Source organism: Emys orbicularis, chromosome 2, assembly GCF_028017835.1.
Source record: "Emys orbicularis isolate rEmyOrb1 chromosome 2, rEmyOrb1.hap1, whole genome shotgun sequence".
Lineage (NCBI taxonomy): Eukaryota > Metazoa > Chordata > Testudines > Emydidae > Emys > Emys orbicularis.
Window position 1 is genome coordinate 37,144,165 of NC_088684.1, and position 19,386 is coordinate 37,163,550.

The 19,386-nt window shown below is 40.4% G+C and overlaps 1 protein-coding gene across 3 annotated transcripts in view; it reads left to right on the plus strand.

The window, feature by feature from the left end:
• Positions 1–19,386, plus strand: part of AZIN1 (antizyme inhibitor 1) — a 55,709-nt gene that overhangs the window by 24,545 nt on the left and 11,778 nt on the right. The window contains exons 3-7 of one of the 3 annotated variants that reach the window (XM_065399854.1): positions 5,867–6,064; positions 9,257–9,430; positions 9,951–10,123; positions 14,597–14,731; positions 18,485–18,566. In XM_065399854.1, the coding sequence (XP_065255926.1) occupies positions 5,963–6,064; positions 9,257–9,430; positions 9,951–10,123; positions 14,597–14,731; positions 18,485–18,566 (666 nt within the window). In that variant the 5' untranslated portion in view covers positions 5,867–5,962. Of the gene's footprint in view, positions 1–5,866; positions 6,065–9,256; positions 9,431–9,950; positions 10,124–13,647; positions 13,794–14,446; positions 14,732–18,484; positions 18,567–19,386 lie in introns of those variants that run through there. The other 2 variants (XM_065399856.1, XM_065399857.1) reach the window with 2 other exon arrangements.

Genomic DNA, 19,386 nt, shown 5'->3' on the forward strand with positions numbered 1-19,386 from the left:
TTGACTCATATTTAGCTTGTGATCCACTATGACACCCAGATCACTTTCTGCAGTACTCCTTCCTAGGCAGTCATTTCCCATTTTGTATGTGTGCAACTGATTGTTCCTTCCTAAATGGAGTACTTTGCATTTGTCCTTATTGAATTTCATCCTGTTTACTTCAGACCATTTCTCCAGTTTGTCCAGATCATTTTGAATTTTAATCCTATCCTCCAAAGCACTTGCAACCCCTCCCAGCTTGGTATTGTCCACAAACTTTAGAAGTGTACTCTCTATGCCATTATCTAAATCATTGATGAAGATATTGAACAGAACCGATCTCTACGGGACCCCACTCATTATGCCCTTCCAGCATGACTGTAAACCACTGATAACTACTCTCTGGGAATGATTTTCCAACCAGTTATGCACCCACCTTTACAAAGGCTCCATCTAGGTTGTATTTCCCAATTTTGTTTATGAGAAGGTCATGCGAGACATATCTTGACTTTAGTAAGGCTTTTGATACTACCACATCTACCGATTTCCCCCTCTATCCACAAGGCTTGTTACACTGGCAAAGAAAGCTATCAGGTTGGTTTGACACGGTTCTTGACAAATCCATGCTGTTACTTATCACCTTATTGTCTTCTAGGTGTTTGCAAATTGATTTAATTATTTGCTCCATTGTTTTTCTGAGTACAGAAGTTAAGATGACTGGTCTGTAATTCCCTAGGTTGTCCTTATTTCCCTTTTTGTAGATGGGCAAATATAGGGCCCTTTTCCAGTCTTCTGGAATGTTTCCCATCTTCCGTGACTCTTGAAAGATGATTGCTAATGGCTCAGATATCTCCTCCATCAGCTCCTTGAGTATTCTAGGATGCATATCATCAGGCCCTGGTGATTTTGAAGACCTCTAACTTGTCGAAGTAATTTTTAATTTGTTCTTTCCCTATTTTAGACTCTGATCACATTCACTATTTTAATGTCCAATCGCCACCAACCTTCTTGGATTTGTATAGAGGCAATATGATATTTTCTGTCTTATTATCTATCCCTTTCTTAATGATTCCCAACACTGTTCACTTTTTTGACAGCTGCTGTACATTGAGTGGATGTTTTCAGAGAACTATCCACAATGACTCCAAGATCTTTCCTGAGTGGTAACAGCTAATTTAGACCCCATCCTTTTATGTGTATAGTTGGGATTGTCTTCCAATGTGCATATTAGCTCAGACTATCCAAATGGGTTTCGGGTTGCATTAATCACTGTTATCAGTGGCACAAACTGTTGCCTGTGTCCGGAATCCCTATGCACTCCACAATTTCTATTGTGGTGGCATTCCTTAAAAATGTCCCTATTTTGGAAATCTGCAGAAGTGCGACTTGGGCCTCTGTCCACACTTTCACAGAACAGTATGTAATCACTGGAGATTTGGCCTTTGATGCCATCTTGGACTCCACAGTACTCTGTAGTAACAGACTCCACTCCAAAGTCCCAGCCCTCCATCGGGGATACTGCTGTGAAGTCACCTACAGTGGAACACACATAGAGGGACACCTCTTGAACAGTCAAACACTAGTTTTGCCTTAAATTGTAGTACACCTCTACCTCGATATAACGCTACCCGATATAACACGAATTCAGATATAATGCAGTAAAGCAGCGCTCCGGGGGGGGGTGATGCTACGCATTCTGGCGGATCAAAGAAAGTTCGATATAACGTGGTTTCACCTACAACACAGTAAGATTTTTTTTTTTTCTTTTGGTTTGGCACAGGGTTATATCGAGGTAGAGGTATATTAAGAAATGACAGCAACGGAAGTGAGCCTATTTTCCATCTTTTTAACTCCTGTTATAACTTGTCCTCTCTTTTGTCCATCAGTCCCTGACTAGATTCCAGAACTACACCAAATTTAATAAAATGAAGATTTGAGCTAGAGTCTTCCTAGTGTTGTTTTGTTGTAACTGCTGCCTGCGGTCTGAAAATTGGGTTCATGGGCTCCTCCCTAGGACGCCGGCTAGCTGTCAAGTCCAGGATATTGCTGGAGTGTTTAAAATGTTATTGCATAGTAGCTATGTAAACAGTACTCTTGTGTTCCATATTGGTGTCACTGATTCCAAACCAAATGTGCTGAGGTTAAAAGTAAATTTTTAATTGCCAAACATACAAACTCAACCTGATTTGATAGACATCTCCACTGTCTTTCTGGTTCACATCACTTGTAGTGAGGTTTCTACAGCTAAGAACTTTGTAAATAATTCTGTTGATGCTAATCAGGGGATCCATCTCCCTCTGCTGTAGTTGTTTTGGCCCTGCAGGCCTCTCGAAAGTACAATTCTCAGATAAGCTAGATGTACAAGGGCAGGTATGCCAGATAAGAAGGTACAGTTTTTTTTAAGGCACTTTTCTGACCATATAGTTTTAAAATGAGTCAGGGCCCCAGGATTTGTTTCCATACACCAGATTAAAGTGCTAAGAAGTAGAATTGTATATTAGTTGTCCATCTCAAAGATGGCCTGAGATACCAGCAGTATTGTTTTTCATAACCTTACTAAACAGGATTAACTAAATTAGTTTTACATTTCATTTCAGAGTATCCTTTTTGGGGAAAGGGTGAAGGGGTTAGTACAGTGTACTCCTGAGAGAATTCTGTGCCAAAAAAATAAAAATTCTGCACACAGTATTTTAAAATTCTGTAAATTTTATTTGTCAATAAATAAATGTGATGGCTCCAATATGGCATTGGGGAGCACAGGCTACTGACAGCACGGAGATGGGAGATCACCTTGCAGCCCTGTCCCCTCCTCACTAGGACATGGACTTGGTGGTGAGGCTGCACCACCCCGACACAGCACAAGGGCCAGGCCTGCCCCAGAAACACCCCGGGTCCCTGCCCCTCCATGCCAGGTGCGCTTAGGGGTAGGCAGGAAGACTCAGCCCAGCTGGATGCAAGTGTGAGGGGATCCAGGTGTGGGGAACTCTGGGTGCAGGTGTCTTGGTGGGGGTTCTAGGTGTCGGGGGATCTGGATGCAGATCTGGGGTGGAGTTTGTCAGAGTGGGGCTTTGAGTGTAGGAGCAGTTTGGATGCAGGGGTGAGGGTCCAGATGCTGAGTGAGCATAGGCTTGGGTGCAGGGGGGCTCTAGCTGCAGAATGTGAGGCTCATTAGGGTGGGGGTTTGGGTGCAGGGGGCTCTGTGGGGGGATATGGATTGGGGGGGGTGTCCTGGATGCATGGGGGTTGGGCGGATGGGGGAGCAGCTCCCTATACAGTGACGCTTCCCCTCTTGGACTGGGGAGCGGGGAGGTGTGGGGGTGGGTCTGACCCAGCCCTGGCTGCTCCTTGCAGGGGAAGAGGAAGTCCCATCCTCCCAAGCCAAGCCAGGATTAACAGCTGAGCCTGGCATAGGGTAGAAGCCACTGGCTGGAGCATCCCCATCCCGCCCCCAGATTTACCTCTCAGCTGGCTGCTCTGGGCACCCAGAACAACACCCCCACGCTGCTGGGAAGTGGAACATGACGACTTTTGCGGATTCCTGTTGCTTCCACATCAGAGAGTCATTTTTCATCAGGGAAGCAAAGAAATCTGCGGGGATGTGAATTCTGCGCATGTGCGGTGGTGCAGAATTCCCCCAGGAATAGTACAGTGGTCTTCAAGCCATCTGAAGTCCTAGTTACCTTACTAACTTTTGGAAACTCAGCCATGTTTTGTGGTGGTTTGGGTTATTTTTAACCCCTTGATAGAAATACAGCTTTTTGTGCTTTACTTAGGACCCCAAATATAGGAAAATGCTGATCTTTGAAACAATGGGTTCTTTTCATTTGGTTATTGCAGCTTCTGTACAATTGTTCCCAGAACTGTTGTTAAAATCTACAAAGCTTTTATTTCAAAGCAAAGTAGCACATCTTTCTAGTAAGCTCACAGCTTTTTCCTAATCAGTGTGACATCTTCAACCAGAGATTTTGGGGAATATCCACCATGTTTATGTAAAAATGGTAGCTAGACAATTTTTATAAGCTCCAGTCTGGGATCTGGACAGTTAATCTTTAAAATCTCAAAGGGTTCCAACAGAACTTGTTTTAAGCAGGATTAAACGAGTTCAGCCTATTAAGCAAGTAAAACTGATGGAATAATCCAGTCAGCAATTGGTAGTTCTCAGCCATGTGCACATTTTTATGTGGAATTACTTGGCCTTATGTCACATACCCCCATATTAATACATTGCGTATATTTAATAAAAAATGTTTTAGTTATTCAGGGCCCTTCTTGAGCCAAATTGTCACTCTGTTAAATTGAATTGATGCACCTTGTTCAGAAAAAAACTTTTAACTGTCAATACAGACTTTATTATTAAACAAGACAAATGAATTGAAACTTGGCTATGAATATATTTAGAAATACATATATTTGCATGTTTCTTACATCAGCGATTTATTTTGAAGTCTATCACTATTAATCTCACCATAGCAAACACAACAAATGAGTTTTAAAACATGCAGTTATAGCTCTTATACAATTTCAAAGCTGCTTAAATAACTGCTTTTCACTGATCTTCTCTCCATTCTATTGATGTCTTTAGCTCTTCTGAAATAGAGATGTGAAAGACAGTATATAAAGTTAGACTGGCACAAAGTCAAGTACTTTTTCCATCCTGGATTTAATATATGCATAAAATGGGTATGCATTTGTATTTTATAAATTCAAAACAAAACTGAACGGAAAATATAAGAACAGCCTAACAAATCTCAATGCTAGCATGTTTCCAATAGACTCACGGCTTCCTTGCAGATAAGGCGTCTACAAATAAGGGCTTGTCTACACTTAAAACGCTGCAGTAGCACTTCGGTGAGGACGCTACCTATGCCGATGGGAGGGGTTCTTCTGTCAGTGTAGATACTCCACCTCCCCAAGAGGCAGTTGCCAGGATTCTCCCATTGACCTAGCGTTTTCTACACCAGTGGTTAGGTTGGTTTAACTGCATTGCTCAGGATTATGGATTTTTCATGCCCATGAGCAACATAGTTATACCAAGCTAATTTTCTCCTTTAGACCAGGCCTCAGCAAGAAGCATACTGTTGAAAGCCTTGGTATACACATCTGTCTCCAAACATAAAGAATAACACAGAAGTTGCAGCTATTAAGACAATAAAGAACATCCAGTGCTGATGGCACTCAGGATGTTGAACTATGCTTCCACACACAAGGTGGATGAGGTAATATATTTTATTGGACCAACTTCTGTTGATGAAAGGGACATACTTTCAAGGCACACACAGCTCTGCACAGATCAAAAGCTTGTCTTTTTCACCAACAGAAGTTGGCCCAATAAAAGAGATTACCTCACCCAACTTGTCTCTAATATCCTGGGACCAACATGGCTACAACAATACTGCAGACAAGCTTCCACCCACCCATGTTTTGGGTTTATGGTTTATCTATGAGTATTTTTAATCATTTGTATAATCCAGAGCAGTACATTTTGAATCCCTGTTGCAAAACACAAATAAATGTGTCCAGCCTGAGACCCTTACCAAGAACAGGACTTTCATATGAACTATTTCAGCCATTTGAATAGCAGTAAGGGTAGTGCCTTTCTAGTAGAAAATGACAGTTGACTCATCTCAAAGTTTAGCATCAGTTTAAGGCAGTTTTATTCTATTTTACTCCAAGAATTAGTAAAATTGTGTATCTTTGTGCAGGACTCACGATCTCTTGATCCAAGGTAAGTGAAGGGAGCAGAGCAGAAAGCTTCATTTAACAAGTGTCTTATCATTTGCAGCACACCAAAAATGGAAGGTCCTTTGTAAATTTAAATAGAAGCGTTGGGGAATGATGAGTGCTGTTTATCAACTGGTTTATTTTACCATTTTTTTCCTGTGTGCAGTTTGTTGCATAATTTAAGGACCCGGATCTAAGGCTTGGCGGCCTGTCCCTTGTGTTTCTTGGTTTATGACTGTCGGCTTTGCGGAATACGGCTGAGATGAAAGGATTTCTTGAGGATGCAAACTACTCCATTGGCCTGCTGGATGAAGGAGCAACTCTTGGAGATGTTATTGACAACTATGTTTATGAACATACACTTGTAAGTATTTGATATCCAAGCCCTTCTAGTCTAACTGAATTAATTTTCATTTATAATTTGCTAGTATTTAAATTCTTCAATTCCTAGTCTCAAATTAAGTCTGACTAGCAAGTGTATTGTAGGCAAGATGGCAATGACACATACAGTTACGGTTGCCTAACATTTTTAATTATAAACCCCTTTCCAATTGCTTATAACTTTGCCAAATTTTAACCATTTGGACTGAAATTTTCCATGTTTGCTCTCTGCCTCGCTGAATTTTGTTGGCAATGTTTGAGCAAAAACTGGTCAGCCACTTCCAAAAATGAGGTGGTGGGGGAAATATCTTCACCAATGTTAAATAAATAAAATTACCCAGCTGTTCCTATGAAGAGCTTTAGCATCTATGGGATTTGGAGCAGCGACCTGAAGTTTGGCCAGTAGATAGTGCTGGGGTTAGAGAAGTGTCTTTTACTGCCCCCATGAAAATTTGCCCAGAGTTGGCTGATTCATAAGCTTCTGAAAGGAATCATTTGCACATGCTCAGAGATTGTTTGGGTCTTCCTGTTAAAAATTTCTATATTCCATCTGCACTGAGTACCCCCACTAGTTCCACAGAGCTCTTCTCTGCATATGCTAAGTGCACTGTTTATGCTCCCAGTTCCCAACGAGCCTCCTACATGCTAGGAACAGAGGGGGTGGGGTGGGGGAACAACAGCAGCTACTCTTTCAGCCTAGAGGAAGGTATGCTGCACTGGGAGCCAGGAGGAGACCATGAGTTCTAGGCTTGGATCTTTTACTGACTGGTTTTATTAATTCTGTGATGTCAGACTTTTTTATTGAGCAAGGTCTCTCACCCCTATCTTAAGAAGCAGGCAAACAGCATAAAGGGGTAATGGAAGGGTTGCACAAGGCCATCTGTGGCAGAGCTCAGAATACAACCCCTGTTCTTTAATATGCCATACCTAAGAGTTAACCAGGTTGCACAGGTGACCTGGCATTTTCCTAACTTTTGAGTGCTTGACTTTAGAACCTTAATGTACTTTTAGTATAGACTCTTGTATAGAATTGTAATTATAATCTTGATGCCTCAGATAGATGGGGGAAAGAACCCTCAAATCATGTCAAACCAACCTAATATCCTTCTCTGACAGGGTAACAGGGTTTGTGGAGGGGGGAAGCAGTAAATGTCATATCTCAACGTTAGTAAGACTTGATACTCTCTCACATGAACTCTTCGTAAGCAAACTAGGGAAATATAGCCTAGTGACGAACCTACTATAAGATGGGTACACAACTGGTTGGAAAATCGTACTCTGAGAGTAGCTATCAATGGTTCATACTGAAGCTGGAAAGGCATATCAAGTGGGGTGCAGGAGGGATCTGTCCTGGGTTCAGTTCTAGTCCGTATCTTCATAAATTTGCCTAGTGGCATAGAGAGTACACTTATAAAGTTTGCAGACGATACCAAGCTGGGAGGGGTTGCAAGCACTTTGGAGGATAGGATTAGAATTCAAAATGACCTTGACAAATTGGAGAATGGTCTGAAAAAATAGGATGAAATTCAATAAGGACAAGTGCAAAGTACTACACTTAGGAAGGAATAATCAATTGCACAAATACAAAATGGGAAATGACTGCCTAGGAAGGAGTACTGCAGAATAAGATCTGGGGGTTATAGTGGATCACAAACTAAATATGAGTCAACATTGTAATATTGTTACAAAAAAAAGTGAGCATCACTCTCGGACATAGTAGCAGGAGTGTTGTAAGCAAGACGTGAGAAGTAATTCTTCCACTCTGCTCAGCACTATGGTCTCAGTTGGAGTACACTGCTCAGCACTAAATTGCTCAGCAAAGGCCTCCACAGGAAAAATGTGGATAAATTGGAGAAAGTCCAGAGGAGAGCAACAAAAATGATTAAAGGTCTAAAAAACTTGAGCTACAAGGAAAGGTTGAAAAAATAGGATTTGTTTAGTCAAGAGAAGACTGAGGGGGGACATAAAAGTTTTCAAGTATGTAAAATGTTGTTACAAAGAAGAGGGTGATAAATTGTTCTCCTTATCCACAGAAGGCAGGTCAAGAAGTAATGGGCTTAAATTGCAGAAAGGCAGACGTATATTAGACATTAGGAAAAATTTTCTAATTGTAAGGGTAGTTAAGCACTGGAACAAATTACCTAGGAAAGTTGTGGAATCTCCATCACTAGATGTTTTTACGATCATGATAGACAAAGACCTGCCAGGGATGGTCACGATTAAGGCTACGATTTAGTCACAGGTATTTTTAGTAAAAGTTATGGACAGGTCACAGGCAATAAACAAAAATTCACGGCCCATGACCTGTCCATGACTTTTATTAAAAATACCTGTGATTAAACCTTGGAGGGTGTGGGGGGCAATCTGGGTGGGTGGCTGAGGCTGGGGGGGGGATGCTGCTGGAAGGGAAACATCCAGGTGGTGGCTGAGGCGGGGCACCCGGGACCAGCGGACCACAGCGGCTCTGGCCGGCCGGGGACCGCTGCCCGGGGCCAGCGGACCGCAGTGGCTGGTGTGGCTGTCCTGGAGGCCACCTGAGTAGCTGTCCCCGGAGCCAGCTGCTTCGGTGGCTCTGGGGTCAGCCACACTGGCCCCTGCAGAAGTCACGAAAGTCACGGAATCCGTGACTTCCACGACCTCCATGACAGACACGGAGCCCTAGTCATGACAAATACTTAATCCTGCCTCAGTGCAGGGGAACTGGACTAGATGATCTATCGATGTGCCTTCCAGTCCTACATTTCTGTGATGCTATGGCCCTGCCTCCGCTCAGGAAAGTTAAGGACTTCTTTAAAATAAGAAGTGCTTGTAATGGAAATATTTTGTTACCTTAAATATAGATCTTGCAAAAGCCATAATACTAGGCATTTAAGGTAGGGCCTTTCATCCAAAGACTTTTAAAGTATTCTGTAAATAATTTTAACAACTTCTTTGAAGGAGTAGGTATTGCCTTCATTTTAAAATTGGGTAAATTCTTGCACAGAAGTCAAATGAATTGTCCAAGGTCATACATTAAGCCAATGGCAGAATAAAAAATATATAATCTATTCTTCCCAGTCATTCTTTGACCTAATAAACATGAGATATTTGTGCTTCATAGGATATGTTTGCTTTGACTTCAGGTCCACCATTATAGATACGTGATTTTTATTTTTCTACTGTCCTTTGTTTATAGACTGGAAAAAATGCATTTTTTGTTGGTGATCTTGGAAAGCTTCTGAAGAAACACAATCAATGGCAGAATGTGATGGCACCAGTAAAACCATTTTACGCTGTAAAATGCAATTCCACTCCAGGTGTACTTGAGATTCTGGCAGCTCTTGGAATTGGGTTTGCATGTTCTAGTAAAGTGAGTGTTTGTTCTGTATATCCTGTTTGCCTGTCAAATTACCCTCTCTCTATCCTGGAGTCTGTTAAATCTGTCCTATATAAAACTTCTGCTCTTGGTGTTAGTTACCATGCGGACACATTCTTTGCCTTAAACTGTAAACCCTTTATTATGACTCAGTATAGCAATTCCATTTTGTACTATTGAAGCAGTTTATAATACACAGTTTAGCTAGAAGAAAACCTTATTTGAGCTATACAGACGCTCCCCGACTTGCGCAAGCGTTCCGTTCTGGAACGCCTTGCGTAACTCGAATTTTGCATAAGTTGGAAATGTATACCCAACCATTACGCAAAAAAACAAAAACAAAAAAACCCCCCTCCTATTTCTAGCTTATGGAACTTTTTCCATAAGTGCGGATTTGCGTTAGGTTTGCATGACCCGGGGGATGTCTGTATATCCCTACATAAATTGAAGATAAATTCACTATTGAAACTCATTTGACATGTGTCTAACACTTTAATACTGTCTTGTTTTTCAGTCTGAAATGGCATTGGTACAAGACTTGGGCATTGCTCCTGAAAACATTATATATACAAATCCTTGCAAGCAAGCTTCTCAGATAAAATATGCAGCGAAAACGGGGGTAAACATCCTGACTTGTGACAATGAAAGTGAATTAAAGAAAATTGCACGTAACCATCCAAGTGCTAAGTAAGTGTTGCATTGAAAAGAGAGAGAAATCTTAGTTTCTCTTATTGCTGTGGGAATTTAACTTTGACTGTGGTATGGGTTGTCTGTTTACCTGGAAGGAAGAGAAGCGTGTGTTTTTTAATGCAGTTTACTTGCATGTATTCTGTCCAACCTTGGCTCTGGTGTAGCAGTGTTTCTCTAAAGATATTTTGTTGCAGGATTTTCTCTTCTGGGTCTCAGCTTCCTAGCATAACAGGTGGAACTCCCCATGCTCAGAAAAACCTGAGGGGAACTTTGGCTTTGGGGGCCGAACTTTCACGTCAGTATTCTGGAAGTTTAATTTCAGTACATTGGCGCCTGCCTTGGGGCCTCAGCTCCTCTTCATGTACCAGTAGTCTTACTTTGCATGGCTTCAGTGTTTTATTTCAGGATGTCATCCATTTACTTGACTCCCAATGGCTTCAATTGTCAACAAATGAGCACATACATTGAATCTTCTGCCTGGGATTTGGGTGTGTTGTGTAGTGGTGTCAGATACAACTGCAGATGTCACTAGCGAATTAAGAGTAATGGGTATTGCCTTCAGTCCCTTCTTGAGATACCCCAGCCATGGCTTAGAGTACTTCCAAAGAGAAATCACTCAATCATAAACCTGAGTCTGCTTCCGCTGCTGAGTGCTGGAGTTCTGTTAGTGCCACCCACATTGGTACAGATTCCACTTCCCTCTAGACCCAATGCGAGAGAGCTTCCTCAGAGCATCTTGTATCATCCCCATTCATAGCTGGGGGCTTGACTATGGTCTGAGCCTCCTGTGGAAGAAGAGAGTTTTTCTCCGACACTCCCAAGTCACTGGGAGTCTGTACTTGAAGTGAATAGTACTGTGCTTCATGTTGGTTAACAAGGCGTTGCTTCCACGTAAATTTCAACAGGAAACACCAAGAAACAAGGTGCCCTGACACATCACTACCAAAGCGCCTGACTCTGTTCAGGTTTACATCTTGGAGATGGATCTGGGGAGATTCTGTGATGGTACTGTTTGGGATCTTGCCAAGTCCCTCCTGGTTATCTCTTAGGCTGTCTCAAAGGCTACAGTACTACCTTCAGTGCTTCTCTCCCACCCTGCATTGAGACCTGGTGGCGCTTCACACAATCAGAGCACCATCTGCACAGAGACTACACCCACACTAAGTTGGTTTGGTTGGTGCATGAAGCATTGGCTTTGACATAGGTACCTCATGCAATTGAAGGGTCTTAACAAAAGTAGTGTAGATGACTTCTGTGCTACTGTTTATGCTCCATTAGCTTGTTAGATAGATCACTGTAGTGGGAGCAGGGTGGTGATCAGGATGACATGGCTTCTATTTGGAACCAGATAAGCTGACCACCAACTAATTGCAAAAACATCCCCATTGCAGAGCAGCAGCACATTAGCAAGACTGTGGGAGGATCTGGCTTCCTCCAGTTTCTTGAAAAACTGGCTAAGTTGGCTAGTTTGAGTTAGTGCCAGTTCAGGAATCTTCAAAGGCTATAATCAAGACTTTCACCTCCATCCAGTAGGGTTGTGGTGCCATTGCACCCTCTTTGGGTCCAGCTGGTGAAGAAGCAACAGGCTGCCCAGACTGCCCTGTCAGACAGTCAAGAAGTGTATTTCAGCTAAGTTTCCCCTCTCTCTGCCCTGCCCCATCCCCTCATGAGCTTGTGGTTGAGGTGGCCATGGCTGGAGCAAAGACTGTTCATTGTGATCCTGAGCTTCAGTGCTAAGATACTCTTGGACAAAGGTTTACTAGTCCACAGTTGGATCCTTTTGCATTATGAAATATCAGTTCTTCACAATCAAAGATCAGACTGACTTTTGAAAAAGGCCTCTGCCCTAGTTCAGTCAATTTCTTATGAGAAAATCCTAGGAGTCTTTAAGGTAAATAAATAATCTTAGTGCAGGAGGTCATGGACCTGGGCTGGCATCTGGTGCGGACAGCCTTTGATGTGGGTGATAGTAGCTAGCATATGTATGTGAAAGCCTTTGTAAACTAGAAGGCCATGTTAAAGAATCATTCAATCAGAGTCAAAGTGGCTTGTGCTGTCTTCCTCATGGATGTTTCTAGCAGTCTACAAGACTGCTACATGATACTTGCTCCATGCATTTACAAAGCAGTTGCTTAGATTCAGCTTATAGGAAGAAATCCCATTTTGGAGTATAAATCCTGTAGAACTTGTGAGTCCAAATTCTCTTACCACATAGTTTTATTTCTTTCTGGATTTCACCTGAGTTGGCTAAACTTTTAAAGTCCTTGTGTTTGTCCTACAGACTGTCCTACAGTCTGAAGTGATAAGCCTGGTTTTCCTTTTGGGAGGTATCTTATACCTTCTTTATGTACTTCAAAAATAATTCCATATTTTTTGCATTGACTTGCTGCCTGTTCCAGTCATGTGACTAATTACTTGCATTCCTGGAGAGAATCCTGCACAGAAAATTGTAATTCTTCTCTGAAGATTTTCATCCATCTCCATCGATGTTTGGAGAGGAACCTTTTTGAAGTGTTGGTTTCTCAGATTTTGTTGCTTTTACTATTCAGCCTTCTGAGGCATTCTTTTTTTCTAATCGTTTTTGTTTTGTGATTGGCTAATTTTTCTTTGCGGAGCCTTCACATTTTGCTAAAATCTGGAATTGACTGAAAGAATCCAAGGGCAGTAATTATGCTCAGGGTGTCATGTGACCTCCAGTAGGGAAAGAATGGATCATGCTCCTACCCACTACCATTGCCTTTAAGGGCCAAAAAGCACCAAGATCTTAGACTTCCTCCAGCCTCACTTTAGCCAGCTGAGACCCAGGCGTGAGAATCCTGCAGGATATTTTGAGAAGAGCAAAATTACAAGGTAAAGTAGTTTTCTCTTTTATCTTGTACAGTTTTTGCTAGAAAATCTTTACTGATGCTTTATAATGCTGTCATGAAAACTTGTCAGTTCAGTATGGCATATGTAGTCTTGGTTAACAAATGTTTTCAGACTAACCTTGGTGCTACATAACCTGTAGTGTGCAGAAATAGATATATTTTTGGTGTTTTCATATGGTGAATTCAAAGGATTTGATTTTGTCAAATAACTAGGCCCAATATATAGGTTTGTCCAAATGTTATTACAGAACATTGTATAACTAAAATTGTTTAATTTTGATCACAGAAATTTTTTTTAAAATCATTTACGTGTTTGTGCTGGTGAAAGAGAACCAGGAAATGAAACTGGCCAGTCTACTTTATCCAAAATGAGTGAAATGCCAGCAGTAACAAATGGCATAAATGATGAGCAAGGATGCTGAAGGGCACACGTGGAAGAAATGGAAGTTAGATTTCCCCCCTCAGGCATACCCCTTTAAACTGTCTTTCGTAAATGTTTGCAATTTGAGGATTCTATTAAATTTTTGGCAGTTGCTAGATTATCACATCACTGGTAGTAGCCAACAGTGTGCTTATCTTTGCTTGGCAAGGAGACTGTGATCTTTCCTTTCAGATGCAGAACTTGCCAGTTATCCATGCCTTTTTCATCTCCAGATTGGATTACTGCAGTTCACTCTGCATGGGGTGCTTGGACTTCACCAGTCAACCTTCAGCTAGTGCAAAATGCGGCTTTTTATGTTTGATGGTGTTTCTCACTTGGGATTGAAAATGGAGTCATTGACCCTTTTAGCTGACGTTGAGTGAGTTTGTATTAATATAATCTTGTGTTTGTACACTCTGGTTTTGATAGGCATGTCTTATCAAATTACCACTCCATAGTAATTAAAGCATAACAAGACTGATTAAATATCAATTAATGAGACTCAGCTCATGAAGCCACAAGAAATTAGCCATCCCCTGCTCTAGCCAAAGACTGAGTTAATAGGTCTTCTAGCTATGATATGTGAGACCCATTGGAGGAGGAGAAATGGCACTCCGACAGCAGCCTCCTTCTCGCAGGCAACGAGGAAGTAATGGGGGGAGGGAATGGAACACCCCTTGCACCCAGTCCAACTGCCAGTGGAGTAGGGGGGTTGGGAGGGGTCTCTACATGTATCAGACTTCTACCAGACAAGGCTGATGTAAAAAGATAAACACAGCAGGCTCCAAAGGGAATCCCAGGGCACTCTTCCTCCTGCCAGCCAGGAGGAAAGGGCTGGAGAGAAGCAATCCCATTGTCACTAAAGAGCAGTTTATGAGCAAGCACTCCTTATGAGAAGGTAACCCTTTCTTTATTACAGCACCCAACAGACTCTTGCTGCTACAACAGAGTCTTAGTTGCTGCATTTCCAAATCCCTTTTCCTTGTTGGCTCCATGTTTTAGCCCCTAATTGCTAGTTTTTTCTCTGTACAGGATTGTTTTTATTAGGCTCACTTGACTCATCCATCGATGGAGCTGGAGTATTGACAACATAATCAACATACTTCTGACAGTCTTCAGGCTTCACATGTGCTGATGATGATGTAAACCAACTGTGCCCCAATCATCTTCCCCTTCTCTTAGGCTCTTACTACATATTGCCACAGAAGACATTAGTGGAGCTGAGGAGATGAACATGAAATTTGGCACCATGCTGAAGAGCTGTAGGCACCTCATGGAATGTGCTAAGGAGCTTGAAGTCCAAATAGTTGGTGTTAAGTGAGTAGCTTTTTCATTTTTTTCCCTTTTATGTGTAATATTAAATACTTAAACTTAGATTTAACTCAAATTTTTTTATTGTGCCAGTTTATTCTCCTTCCCTTATAGGGAACAATATAAAATCCAGTTGCATCATTTGAGAATTTTTGGTGATACTTATGCATTCAAATCAGTATGAAACAGAAAAGTAATTGCATTTGAGCTACAAAAAGTGTCACTGATGTTAAGGCAACCCAAAGTGGATATGTGAAATCCATTTTGCTGTAGTCAGAAAAACTGCTAGAGCGTTTCAGCCACTGACTTCCCGACTCTTGCTCTTGTGCTTTCCAGTGATTGGCTTTTATCTGTCTAACTCTGCATAGAAAAATGAACAGTTGAACTGATAAAAGGCAGTAGGTCAGTGTGGGAAAATCAGTACAGATACTGGGTGAGATAATGCTGTAAGATTTAACTATGAAAAGTTTTTAATAATGTCCATAGTAATCACTTCAAGTTCAGAGTTCTAGTAATTTTAGTTTTTGACCTGTAGATGGCAGAGGATCTTCTTGAAGTGTTTTTAGTCTTCCTAAACTGAGTGACCTGTGGTACTTAAATCTAGAGTAAGCTAGATACACAAAGATGAAAAATTCTCATATCACACTGATCAAAAATTGATGCACAAATTGTCTGTATGCTTTCAACTGCTGCAAAAACTTGTGGAACACTAATGAACATGTTTGATAGATTAAGGAAACAGTCAAAATAAGAGGAATATTCTTTTATCAGTCACTGGAGTGGGTTAAAAAAATCTATTTTTTTTTTAACCTAAACAAATTGGATTTTTTAAATTAAATACATTTTTCTTTTTAAATAAATGAACCTATTTAAAATTGAAGTTGGCAACATATGTTAATGCCTAAACTTACTATAATCTCTTAAAAGTATTAAAATTTAAATAAAAAAGTATTCAAACAGTATATGTTTGCTGCCATAGCTTTAAAGAAAGTCAAAGCACTGAACTGATGGAAGTCATTGGCTAAGCACCTGGAACCAGAGTGTGTTGAAATGCGGAACCAGCTTTTGACAGCATTAGCTGCTTCTGCAAGTACAGAGATAATATTTTCTTCATTTCAATTTATTCAGTTAGTTCAGTTTAATGACTCATTCATTCAAATTTGAGAAACCAATTGGGAGCTGAAAAAGCAGAGAAGCTGCTTCTGCTCTTCCAATATACAAAAATGAGGAGGTGTCTGAGGATGAGATGAACTACTTCTAAATCCTGAAGGACATGACCAGAAACAATTCAGTTCGCTAACTGCAGATACTTCCTTTGTTTATAAATCTGTTTTAAATGCAAAATATGTTTTGATAAACTTTATGTATTCAGCACACTTAAGGTATTTTTAACTAATTTTAAAAAGTTTTGTGCATTTTTAATTGAATTCCAATTTCCATTGAAATGTAGTTTGACAAACATCAGAAGTAAAAATATTAATCTAGTAAATCATCTAGAACTGCATCATTCACCATTTTCTAACATAATAAAATGCAAAAATCTGAATAAATGTATGTAAGCTATATAATTGCTTTGAAATAATGTTTATAGATAATGTATCATCCTGGTTAGCAAAAAGAAGTACCAAATTTAACCAACCAATGAGAATCTCCCTTTCTTTAGAAAAGTAACTAAAATGTACAAATGCAAAACAGGATGAAAATTGATTTAAATTGATCCGTCGTGTCTGTCACAATGAAGACTTAGACTCTGGATGAGGTATCAGTAGCTTAATCAGTCTAATTTTTGTCACTTCAGTAACCGTCATATTGTGGCTGAGCTTACTTAGCACTAAGGATGAGAAGAGAATACAAATTGTCAGCACACAGGGTTAAATCAGTTTGTCTAAAACTGTTCTAACTTAATTTTAGAAATGAAAATCAGTGGGGCCACATGGCTCACAAGGGTCCAAAAAGAGGCAGAAAATATAGCTGACTCTGAGTTTGTGCCTTCATTGTCTCCTTCCCTCTTTCAGATGTTTGTCCAAATAATCTGGAAAAGAACGCTTAGTCCATCCTTGTGGCAGTGCAGGATTGGGCTCTAAAATATGTTAAAATACTCTATCCATTTTAGTTCAAACTTACATTCTACTCTTTCTCCTTCCCATCATTTGGTTGTGGTGAGCTTTTTCTTCTAGCTACGGGTCATCTGTTTTATAAATAAAAAACGGTACAAAATGCAAAACAGCTTATAGAATACTGAGTGAATACATGTTGCATATCAAAGAAGTATGCACATGTTAGAGGTTGAATGACTCAAGTGGATTGATAATGGGATACAGAGCCTTTCACCTCTAGATTGCTGCTTTAGTTCTTACCCAAGTTAGTAGTGATCAGAAGCGACCAATGGCTTTTCTGACCTTTATCTGATGCAGAGTTAGTGTTTTTCACAAGCACCGAAGCTTTATATTATAGGGGCGTGAAACATACAAGATGTAAAATGAATTGGTCTTCATCTAGTTCCCTTGGACAAGAGTCACCCTCTTAATTGGCACTTTGTTGGCAGCCTGAGCAGAGTGCTCTAGACTGTATAACCATGGAAACTGAATTACCTTCTCATCTCTTGTGTCCATATGGATATATTTTTATAAAGGAAATGTATACCTTCACAGTTGTATTTATATTTTTGTGTTCTGTACATAAATAAGACATCATCATTCTTCTGGGTTGTCAGAACAACAAAGTTCATAAGCACTAGGTCACTTTTAAAAGGCCCTGTGCTAGTGAGTGGGCACAAGGAACAATTTTTCTGAATAAACATGGTGTCACAATATTTTAAATTTCCAGGATAAAAATGTTTATTTTCTTGTCTTCTCGTGTCATCGCAAGATAGTGATCTTAGATTTCGAGACCAGACTTCTGTCTTAAACTGTGCTCTATTCCTTTTATGTCTGTAGTTTTAGATATGAGAAAATGACTGGTTTGACTGATCTATTCTTAGACTCTCGTTTCCTAGCTAATGTTTTCTGTTCACCTGTTTTGAATTACCCCATCTCATCTGTGCCATCAGTCTGTCTAGTGTCTAGTCCACAATCTGGTCTACAATGAAAATAATCATAAAGAGGATAATTGGGAATAACTGTTCCCAATTGTTATATCTATTGTTTTACTGTGTCCCTCTGGTCATTTGTACAGTTCTATAAACATGCATTACAAAAGTTTTAATTCTCCAAAGCCTAAAATTCTGTTTTTAAAAAAATCAAAACTGATATGGACACTGTGAGTAGGGAGGTGCTAGGACTGTTTTTGGAGTATTTCCTGTAACTGGTTCTCAGATGCTATCTCACTACTGAGCCTAGTTCAATAAACTATTTCTATGGACTTGCCCGTAGGCAACTTTAACTGTCATATCTTGAAAACACTGACACTCAAATTTCCTTTTTTTAAAAGATTAGAATGAAGCCATTGTTAGACATTCTTAAATTGTGCTATACAAATTTGTCTTGTGTGTGCAAATGGGCTAGAAGGAAAGCAAAGATGTTTTGAGGTCTCTTCCTATTGCATAAATTTCTCGTAAACAAATAAAACCTTAATCACCTATGCATGGAATATACATGCATTTCTATTACTATAAATACGTGTGTACTGTCAAAACATTACTTGGTTTGTCAAATTCCCTTGAGTGATCTGCTATACGTCCCTATTGGTCTAGATATATCAATGTTCTGTTGTTAATGCAGGTTGTAGGTTTGTGTATTTATTATATTTCATTTCTTTTAGATTTCACATTTCAAGCTCTTGCAAGGAACCTCAAGTGTACATTCATGCTATATCTGATGCTCGGTGTGTGTTTGACATGGCTGTAAGTAAATATGCTAACATACGATTTAATAGAGGAGTCATCCTACTATATTCTCGCTAATGGAGATAAGAAAAATTCTTTCCTAAAATGTGTATTGCTAGTCTGATAAGGACCCTTCAAATAACAGAATGATTACACACAACTGAATAGTAAATTATAGACCTTACTGAATATTTAATGTGAGACAAATAAAATCTTCCACTAAAACATCCTTTGATTGTATTTTACAATTTTAATTAAGGGCCAATGGGTGTGTGGTTTTTTTTTTTTTTTTTTTTTGTGGTGGTGGTGGTGTTTTGTTTTTTTTAAAGTCCAAGATCTCAACTCGAGCAGAATATATTTGTAGCTTTCTAAGGCCTGGTCTACACTAACCCCCAAATTCGAACTAAGGTACGCAACTTCAGCTACGTGAATAACGTAGCTGAAGTCGACATACCTTAGTTCGAACTTACTGCGGTTCAGACGCGGTCCACACGCGGCAGGCAGGCTCCCCGTCGACTCCGCGGTACTCCTCTCGCCGAGCTGGAGTACCGCAGTCGACGGCGAGCGCTTCCGGGATCGATATATCGCGTCCAGACCAGACGCGATAAATCGAACCCGGAAGTTCGATTGCCAGCTGTCGAACTACCGCGGTAGTGTAGACCTGGCCTTAGTTAACAATACATCGTAAAAGTAAACTAAAATGTTTATCTACCAAGACCAGTGAACAGGTTTTGTTTTCTCTGCATGAGATGAAATCACTACCAACTGAACAATGCATGTGGCTGCCTTCCTTATGTTGCCTTATATAATTATGTCATTGGGTTTTGCGGTGGGGAGG